This window comes from Gossypium hirsutum, chromosome A03 (assembly GCF_007990345.1).
Source record: "Gossypium hirsutum isolate 1008001.06 chromosome A03, Gossypium_hirsutum_v2.1, whole genome shotgun sequence".
Classification (NCBI taxonomy): domain Eukaryota; kingdom Viridiplantae; phylum Streptophyta; class Magnoliopsida; order Malvales; family Malvaceae; genus Gossypium; species Gossypium hirsutum.
Window position 1 is genome coordinate 6,351,893 of NC_053426.1, and position 10,283 is coordinate 6,362,175.

Below are 10,283 nucleotides of genomic sequence, written 5' to 3' on the forward strand. Positions count from 1 at the left end.
CCTTTATCTTTTGTAACTCATTAATCACCTTGAACAATGATTTGGTGCCTGTCATATAATTTGAACAGCCACTGTCCACAAACCACAAATCACTTGGCTTATTGTTAGCATCAATACAATCCATAAAAAGCTTGTTTTCCTCATCACTTTCTGCTGCAAAGTTAGATTTTTTTATCCTTATACCAACAATCAACTTTTATATACCTATATCTATTGCAATGATACATTGTATTCCATATTTTATGTTACCTTGCTCATTGTATTGCCTCTATCCATCATTCCTTTCTTTGCCTCTGCCTTTACCATAACCACGACCACGACCATCATGAAATCCTCCTCTTCCTCGATCATTGTTTGTTGAACGGTTATTTTCGCCTTGATTTGTGAATGTCTCCTTCACTTGAAATACCTGCTCTTCTCTCTTTTCTACTGATCTGTTGATTCTCGTCTCATGAGATTGAAGATACCCCATCAGTTCATCAACAAAGAGAACTGATAGATCTTTGGATTCTTCTATAGCAACCACAACATGATCAGATTTTGTCATCAAGCTTCGCAAAACTTTCTCTACAATTATCTCGTCTAAAATTTGTTCGCCATAAGAGCGCAATTGGTCGACTATTGCCTTGTTCGTGATAAAAAATCAACAATTGATTCACCATTCTTCATCATCAAGGTTTCAAAATCACATCGTAGTGATTGCAATTTCACCATTATAACCTTTGGATCACCTTGATACTCTTTCTGCAAAATTGATCATGCTTTTTCGATGTGGTTGCTGCAATAATTCGTGAGAAAATAGAGTCATGAACCGCTTGCTGGATAATGAACAATGCCTTAGCATTGTTTTTCTTGGTTTCTTTCAATCTCTTTTCTTTTTCTTCTTCAGGTTCAAGTATGTCAGTGAACCCATACTCGACCAAGTCCCATAGCTCTTGTGATCTGAGTAATGTCTTCATCTTGATGCTCCACCACTCATATTTCTCACCATTGAAAATGGGTATGAATGGTTGAGAGGAAGAAAAACCAGCTGATACCATTCCAAGAACACATACTCTCTTCTCTCGTGTTTCCTAAAGACCCAAAAAGGTGTTTCTCTCAAATACCCATGGGACCGAAACCTAACTTTCACTTAATTGCCTAAAAGATCGAACCTTGCTCTGATGCCAAAAGCATGTTACAAGCAAGGGGACTCTCAAATCAAATTTGGGTAGAAGTTGTGGCAACATCAGTCTGTTTATTGAATCTCTTGCCAACAAGGGCTGTCATGAACAAAACTCCATATAAAGCTTGGTGTGGTAAGAAACTCAATGTAAGTTATTTAAGAATTTTTAGGTGTGTTTCTTATGCTTTGGTAAATTCACATGATCGTAAAAAAATTGAGGAAAAATCTGAAAAATATATTTTTATTGATTATTGTACTCAATCCAAAGTATATAGATTGTATAACCCTCATAGTGAAAAATTTTCAAGTTGAAGTGATGTAGTGTTTGATGAAAATGCAAGCTGGATATGACTGTAGAGCAGGTACAACAGGAGATTTCTTTTCTCATTGAAGATTCTCCAAATGGAAAACAAGAGTCAACACCAGCAACATCTACAACACTATAAGAGTCTTCTGAAAACCAATTCCACTAAAGAGATCAACAAGGGTCAGAAAGCCGAATCCGAAATATACTGATGACACTATGCATCCTGTCAAATTTCTCTAGTTGTTTCAGATCTTCTGTATTATGAAGAAGCTACTGATAAGGAATAATGACAAAAGGCGATGATGAAGGAGATGAAATCCATCGAAAAGAATGGAACTTGGGAGATGGTCAACTTGCTAGAAGAAAAAAATGCAATTGGTTTGAAGTGGGAGTTCAAGACAAAATTTGGTATAGATGGAAGCATCTAAAAGCACAAAGCTCGTCTTATGACGAAAGGTTATACATAGCAATATGGTGTTGATTTCGAATAAACCTTCTCTTTGGTAGCTCGATTCGAAACGGTAAGGCTTGTTCTAGCATTGGCTGCACAATTTCAATGGCCTGTTTATCAATTTGATGTCAAATTAGCATTCCTCATTAGAGATCTACAAGAGGAGGTTTATATAGCACAACCAGAAGGTTTCATAGAGAAGGACTACGAAACAAAGGTGTACAAGTTGAAAAAGGTGTAGTACGGATTGAAGTAGGCCCCTCGAGCACGGTACAACAAGATCGATGGGTATCTTCAGAAGAAAGGGTCCACGAGAAGTGAGAATGAGCCCACCTTGTATGTGAAACAGGAAGGTAAAAATGATTTCACCATTGTTTGTCTTTACATTGATGATATCATTTATACTAGTTCCTTTAACTTTATTATGGATGAGTTTAAGTCTCAAATGATGAATGAATTCGAGATGTTGGATATGGGTTTATTGTATTATTTCCTTGGTCTTGAAGTTCATCAAGCTGAAGATGGAATTTTTATCTCATAAAGAAAATATGCCAAGGATTTTCTCTGTAACACCCCTAACCTTATTCGGATAAATGTAACACCCTTAATCCGTTTCCGTTGCCGGAATAGGGTTACGAAGCATTACAGAACTTATTACTTAAACAAACATACATTTCTCGTACATTTTTCATAACCAAATAAAAGTTATTCAAAATCAATCATATTGTCCCTAATACGAGCCCTCAATGCCCAAATCATGTATTAAAAGTAGTTCGAGACTAAGCCGAGAACTCAGAAAATTTTTGGAAAAACATAAAAAAAATTTAAAATACAAGGGACACACGCCCGTGTGGCCCGGCCGCGTTGTCCACATCGATATTCATTATCATTTCATTCGTGATTTGGTAGCAAGAGAAGAGATATCTTTGGAGTATTGCAGCACTCAAGAGTAGCTAGCAAATGTGTTAACAAAGGCTTTATCAAAGGAGAAGTTCAGCTATTTTAGAAGTCTACTTAATGTTTGTAACTGTAAATTAAGGGAGAGTGTTAAGAATTAATTCATTGACCAAGTATTTCGGTAGAATCTTTGTTAACTCCAGATTTTCAGTTTAATTGAATAAATTGTTAGTCATTCTTATGTTAAGATAGTTTATTTGTAAGTCTATAAACATAGACATTGATACTTCGTTTTATTAATTCAATGTTTATCAATAATAAAATAATTTTGATACGTATCGTTATTGTCTCTTCCTTTTTCAACACTCCTTCAATTTCTCTTAATTTTATAAAATGAAAAAATATTTCAAATTTAAATTATTTTGCCATTGCCTAGATTTGAGACACGGTTCAGATATTATAAACATTTTAAAGATCGTATTAATATTAATATATTTCATAATTAAATTTAAATAAAATCTATCTTACGATTTCAAGCTAAAACAAAGTTTGGGTTCACTAAAAAAATTAAATTAAATTAATAAAATGCAAACCTGAGCTGGTTTCTTAAATATTACAAAACTTTTCTTCTGCTAAATTATAGTAAAATGTGTTTTTTTCACACAAAAGACCAGTTCACAAAAGAGAAGGCCAAGCAATGGACAGTGCTCTCATCAGCTTCAAGTACTTTCCAAGCAACAGCTTGTTCATACGAAACATGTCTTCCCATTGTCGACATGCAGATTCCCGCCGGAAAGTATGCGTATCCCTGTTCGTAAAAATAGAAATCTTTAGCTCAGGATTCAACTAGTTCTTGCGCAGTTAATATCTTACGGAAACTGCAAGGAAGTTTTACCTGCTGCATCAACTTGGCGAAGTCGGAGCACAAGGCCTTGCGTCCAGGTTCATCGAATATTTTATCCAGTGTGATGTCTTGTAGGGACACTAGGGTCGTTTCGAGCATGTCAAGACCAGCTTGATTTGCAAAGATGAAAACCGGTAGCGACTGCAAAACCAAAACCGAAGTTAAAACCAGGGTTTGAAGATAAGTTTACAAGTATTCTCAATTTTTTTTCCGATGGAATTGTCAGCGTACCTTCAATGAACAACACAATATTGCATCCTGATGTTGCCAAAGATTCTTCAATATCGAGTCACTGCCAAGTGATTCGGATCTCAACAATTCTGCCCCTATATGATAACTGAGGTAAAAGAAATGAAAAGGGGATGAGCGAGCTTATTCGCCAAATCCCAGTGTGGCAGGTTATTGAAAACTACTAAGGTTTACAAGAACTGAAGCAACTTGCCTGTAGCTCTGGTAGATCCACTGAGCCAGTGTAAGTGCTTCGGGAGAGCCTGGAGATAGCTTCGGTCCTACAGCCATGCTCAATCCAGATGGAGATATGGCCATCGCAACCCGTTGCACAGAAGAAATGACACTACGGACATACTGGCGTGCCATGGTTGCAACATTATCCTGAAGACTGCTATCAAAGGGAAACTGGAAGGCAATCGTCAACACCGATCGAGAGTTCTGAGATGACGGAACATCTCCAGAAGAATGGTTTGTAGCTGGCCCCACTTCAAGACTTGAAGTCAGATCCAAAGTCCGATTTGTGGTCAACGAATCCTTTGTATCAGACTGTATAATAATAACACCCTAAGTATCCAAAACCCGATCTTCGGTATCACTTCAAATAAAATTAAAAGCTGAACCCGGACACTAGATATACAGTAAAGCAAATTGTTTCCTATTAAGTGCTCGTTATTTCATAATCTTATGGCATAATCTTTTTTTTTATCGAACTTTCACCAAGTCTCTCAAACATACAGTCACTCCTTTCTCCCTATCGTATCCTAAAGAGAACGCTTACCGGTTTTGACTCCAATGGAATAATTCGGAATCCAGAAGGTATTAAGGGAGCATCATCGGGAAACATCTCATCGATCGGAGCAAAGACAAGCTCCGAACATGCTCCAACAGCATTCTCATCGATTCCACTGCATATCTGTAAATAAATACATACATCGATTAGTTAATGTAATTAATGAGGATACAATTTATTTTAAAAATCCCAAAGATGTTGATCGAAAGATCCGGTGGTTCAAATAAAATTGATTGCAAATGTGGCTTACAATAGTTTCAAGCAGTAACAAAACAATGATTTCATGTAAAACATGTACAAAACCAGTATGATGACAGAAAGTATCATGTTAAGTTTTATATTCCGATTAAAGAAATAAATAAACCTCAAAATTCAACTTGGAAATGCGAGAAAAGCACCTGCAATAGGTGAATATCTCTTGATACAAAGGCATCTTCTTGCACAAGGGAATGGCCTTCGAGTCTAATAACTTCAAGTATCTGATACATGAAAAATACAAACAACATTAGCATAGTTTATCGGACGGATAAGCAACAGGCAACATTTCAATGGAAAATAAAACACGTGTTGAATTTGTAGAACATATACCTCTTCATGTTCAATTGTGTGACCAAGTGGCATGATAATCTGACTACCAGTAAACCTCGTAGGTCTCATTCCAGGATATGCATATGTTCCGGCCTTCAATGATGCAGCAGTATACGCATCAACATTGAAATCAGCCCACTCCGAGCGGTGCTCTCTTAGGAATCGCACTAACACAGCAGGTGGAACATTCTGACAAAAGACAACAGGTAGTTAGAAAAATTAATTACAAAAGACATAACACGGAAGAGGCTTAAAACTTGTGTACAATAAGAAAATTCCCCACTTCTGAACTAAAAATTTACTAAATAAGAACACTTTCTTAATAAATGTGCAATTTTATTAATATAGTCCATGTTGCAGAATAAGAAAATGATTTCCTATATTTTGGGAGCTTACGAGAACTTACTTGAAGCAGCATGGATGCCTTTGCACACAGAACACCCCCGACGAAGGGAAGAGCATTGTTGGGATTTGAAGTGCAGCTAAAGCTCTTGCTTGAATTAATTGCAATTATCACATCCTCATTACCATCACAATTCATTATCGACCAGCCGTCATCGTTGAATCCGTTTATTGCGTCATTAAAGCCTCTACAAGTAAATGATAAACACAATATTTTGATGAAACAACAGAGCATAACATGTTACTAAATGCTCACGTAAACAGGTTACGGACATGCACGTGCATTTTTTTTTTTTGTGTGTAAACTTGTAAATTGAACAAAGTCGAGGATTTAATACAATACTGCAGCTACCTGCTTAATCTTTGGCTAAAAGTTCTTAGGACAGCTGGTTGCCTGCCCATACTGTAAACTACCTCACCACTTGTCTCTTGTGCGATTTGCTTAACGTAGCGCAGAGCCTTTGCAGAGATCAATTAATTAGTACCTTTAGAAAATGCTTTTTGAGGAAATAAAAAAGAAAACCAATGAAGCATCCCCGCATTTTGGTATTTCTTTTATGTTTAAACAACAATCAAACACGATACAACATGTGGCAACAAAGTGAATAAGCAGCATTATCAGCATCTACTCACCGCAATTGTCATTTTCTGAGCAATTACTTTTGATGATTCGTAAAGTGGGCGCAGCACCTCCGGCACATTCCACGCCTGCAATGAGATATTCAAGAAACTTGGTATAGCCACAAGAGATGTAAAGATGTCTGAAAAGTACCTACTAACCATAAGTCCTACCTCGAGATTTAAGTGGTCAACAATATGGATGATTGACCCTCCACCTTCACATGGTCTAATCAAATACCCACTAGGAAGCACTTCGGCCCTCACAAATTGAGCTGCCGCAGCTGTGCTCGGGCCAGCACCAGATCCGGAAAGGGATCTCTCGCAGACCTTTGAGAATACATCAAGAAAGGAAAACCCTATCAGCATATACAACCAAGTTTACTCCCAAGAAGCTTGTATATCAAATTTACATGGACCTTCAATGGAGAAAAAAAATGAATAAAAAGCATAGCTCCGAAACAAATAATAATAGGACAGTCATATAAGCAACTGAAATGCTCTAAAATATTTCGACATTGACTTTCTTACACTTGTTTACATTATTGAATAAATAATAAGTACTCAAAAATGCATACCACGAAACTGCCATTCTCTAACGTTGTAGTGTATCTTAGAGTCCAAAAGTCCCTCGCAGGAGCCAGCGTAGTCGGGGCAAACATCTAAAATATTTCTCATTTTAGTCCTCCCTCGTTATAATAGAGGAAACATTCATTCATAAATAAAGATTACTCTTCACCTGTGTGTATACAAGCTCGATTGTTCCACCACTGCCAGCTGGAAACATTGTGAAAACTTCGAGGTTCCGGCAGTCCCGTAACCAAGAAGGACGATCCTTTAGAATCTCTGCAATCTATTTATAATAATTTGATTGTTTTGTTCCGATCATATAGGTCATGTGTGGCGAAAAAAAGGTTTGATTTGTTATAATTACATCAGAGCTCATACCTTTGTAGGTTCTAAACTTACAAGACCGCAGGCTCGAGCTGCCACTCCACTACAACTTTGGGAAATGGCAAATATCCCAACCAAATCCGGACCAGGCTGTCAACAGATCAAAACAAATTGCTTAGAGACACTTCTGATTTGTGACAACATATAGTATAACTAAGTTCATATACAATAGCAATCAAAGACAAAAGGATGGAAAATAGCAACAAACCTTCATCCCAGGCATCTGGACCCAATCGACAGCAGTTCCTGTAGCCTTGGAAAGGAACTCTGCCAAGGTCTCCTCTGCAATCGAGAGGAGTCTGTGCATAACCAAATTCAAAGCATTTATTAGAAAAATATATGCACATACACAGAGAGAGCTGGTTTATTGTAGCTAAAAATTGAACTTACCCAGCAGGGTTATTGGGATCCCTTAGTGAATGCTGAGGAGTGGTAACCACAGAGTCACAGCTTGCATCAGTTGCCGATGCCTGAAAAGCAAATCCAAAAATAGAACAGCAATGATAATGTTAAAACAAAATAATCCCATAACACAAGTGGCCTAATTGCAAAAAACAAGTACGAACAATTTAAGGCAAAATAAGACAATTCCAATTCTAAGAAATTGACAGGCCACAAAGATCTATCTAATGCCTAAAGTTAAACAAAAAAGGACATAAACTTCCTCATTGAACATACATTTACAGTGTGCAATTGTTGCCTCATATAACCATTCTCACAAACCAGCTGAGAAACCTGTTTTTGCAACCGGTCATTCTCCTCCATCAATAGCTTGTTCATAGCTGATAATTTTCTATTTACAGTCTGCAACCTTGAAGACTCTTTCCTTTGCTTCTCTCTACACCTGCATACTCCAACAGCAACCCCCATAACTACATCTAAAAAGACCCAAATTTTCATTATAAACAAAAAAAACCAAGACCAATTTTTTTTTATTACCTGCGATTTTGAAACCAAACTTTGATCTGTTTAGGTTCAATGTTGGAAAGAATGGGGCATTCCCTTATCAACTGTTGCCTACGCAAGGAACTTGGCTTGGGGCACTCAGCATAGACTCGTTCCAAGGCTTCAACTTGCTCAGCTGTGTACCTAACATACTTGCCTGAGGCATCAAGATGTTTGTTGATGCTGCTACTACCACTGGTGCTCACCCTGTGTTGGGCCACCGCCATAGCCATTTTTCTTGCTAAAAACCAAGACTCCAAGAACCAATCTTTGTTTATTTATAAAAACAAAAGAGCTCAGCTTAGTAAAGTCCGTCCTTTAGTATGATATATATAAAGCAAAAGGGAGTTAAATGAGGGATTTTGATTGCAAACAAGCCTCAAGTAAAGTCCAAGTGGATAGCCTTTTAGTGAGGTTTTGGCTTTTTTTTCCAGCTGATGATGTCAAGCTGGTGACCGAGAAATGAAAAAAAAAAAAAGGTCTCAAAATCTGCCCACAAAGAACCAAGCTTTGATATCCCAATACCAAAACAAAAGAACACAGCTAACAAGCAAGCTCGATATCACTGAAATGGCTTCTCAAGAAAGCTTCAACTACCCACTGCACCAAATAAAGAGAAGAAGCAGCAGCTTTAAAAAAGGCTCTCTCTCTGTCTCTCTCTCTCTCTCTCAAAAAAGAGAGCCCAAAAGGAGAAGCATCACAAAAAAGCTGGTTTCCTGCAAGAACCCACCATGGAAATGTGAAGAGAAACTGAAATCTTAACCATGTTGAAGAAGAAGAAGAAGGAGAAGAAGAGTGTCTCAAAGAACTAAAGAAAAGATTTTGAACTCTCCAAGGGTTTTTAAAGACCTTAAAAAAACCCCAATTAATTAAAGAATTTCGTCAAAAGAGAAATGAAGAGAGAGAAAGGGTAGGAAAAAGAAGTTGTGACAGTGAGTGATCTAAAGTCTGAAGCTTGAAACTGTAGGGAGGCCATTAAGGAGAGAGAAAGAGAGCTCATTTGCACGCAAACCGACAAACTTTCCATACATGTTTTCTTTTTTTATTGTTTATACTGGCTCAATTCCTAAATACACCCTTCAACATTTCACTGTATTTAAATAAGCCCTTAAACTTCGTTGCACTCAAACAATTACAAACATAGACGAACCTAAGAAATTTTATGTTAAAAGAATTGAGATAAAATTATAAATTTTTAAAGAATGTAAAACAAATTGTGTTAAAAATATCAAAACTAAATTATTATTTTTTAGAGGGACTAAAATATAATTTCTCTATTTTAATTAAAGTAAACCTTTAACTTTAATTTTCTATTCAAATAAATTCTGAATCTTCTGAAATAAAATTTTATTTAAGTAAAAATAAAAAATAGGACTTATTTGAACACCCTAAATACACAAAACTTCATTTAACAAAAGTAAAATAGTTTAAGGTCCTTATTAATATTTTAACCATTAATATCAAACTAGCTAACCTCCCTTACTTTACTGTCCCTATTGTCTACTCGAAATGACATGCTATCTCTAACCTTCTGATAAGTACATTATTTTTATCCCTTTTCATTTTTATAACAATTTTCGACCATTAAATAAGGAAATAACATGTTTTAGCAGATTCAAATTTATGTTATTTTATATTAACAATAATATTTATATTAATTAATATTTTTATAACAGTTTTAAAATAATCATTAATAATTAACATTAAAAAGAGAAATTAAATTTATAAAGTACAATTTTTGTATTTAAAAATTTACAATATGGGTTTTGTCTTTGTATTGTTAGGTATTTGATTATCAATAAATCAACTTATTACAAACTGAATTAGCTGAAATATCTTTGTTTTTCTTTATCTAATTATCCTTTTTTTTTCTTAACATTTATATTTTTTAAGTTCAATAATTGTTGTTAAGGTTTGGCTTTTAATACAAGAAAAGAACAATACCAATCTTCTTCTTTTAAATTATCCAATCCACCTTAGCTAATTTTTTTTCTTAAATTAATAAATATAATATAGATAAATTATTTTAAA

The 10,283-nt window shown here is 35.7% G+C and overlaps 1 protein-coding gene across 2 annotated transcripts; it reads right to left on the minus strand.

Moving 5' to 3' along the window:
- Window positions 1-3,374: 3,374 nt before the first annotated feature.
- Window positions 3,375-9,204, minus strand: LOC107963881 (homeobox-leucine zipper protein REVOLUTA). Of its 2 annotated transcripts, none has more exons than XM_016900387.2 (18): window positions 8,247-9,204; window positions 7,986-8,151; window positions 7,698-7,777; window positions 7,516-7,606; window positions 7,302-7,397; window positions 7,093-7,206; window positions 6,932-7,015; window positions 6,528-6,683; window positions 6,369-6,443; window positions 6,088-6,194; window positions 5,740-5,923; window positions 5,334-5,522; window positions 5,144-5,224; window positions 4,734-4,868; window positions 4,167-4,519; window positions 3,956-4,061; window positions 3,716-3,865; window positions 3,375-3,628 (listed from the first exon to the last, which is right to left on the minus strand). In XM_016900387.2, the coding sequence occupies exons 1-18, from the start codon at window positions 8,483-8,485 to the stop codon at window positions 3,479-3,481; spliced, it is 2,556 nt and encodes an 851-aa protein (XP_016755876.2). In that variant the 5' UTR covers window positions 8,486-9,204; the 3' UTR covers window positions 3,375-3,478. The 2 variants fall into 2 exon arrangements, with proteins under 2 accessions (XP_016755876.2, XP_016755877.2); XM_016900388.2 differs by having other exon boundaries at window positions 4,167-4,501; window positions 8,247-9,182.
- Between the last annotated feature and the right edge of the window lie 1,079 nt (window positions 9,205-10,283).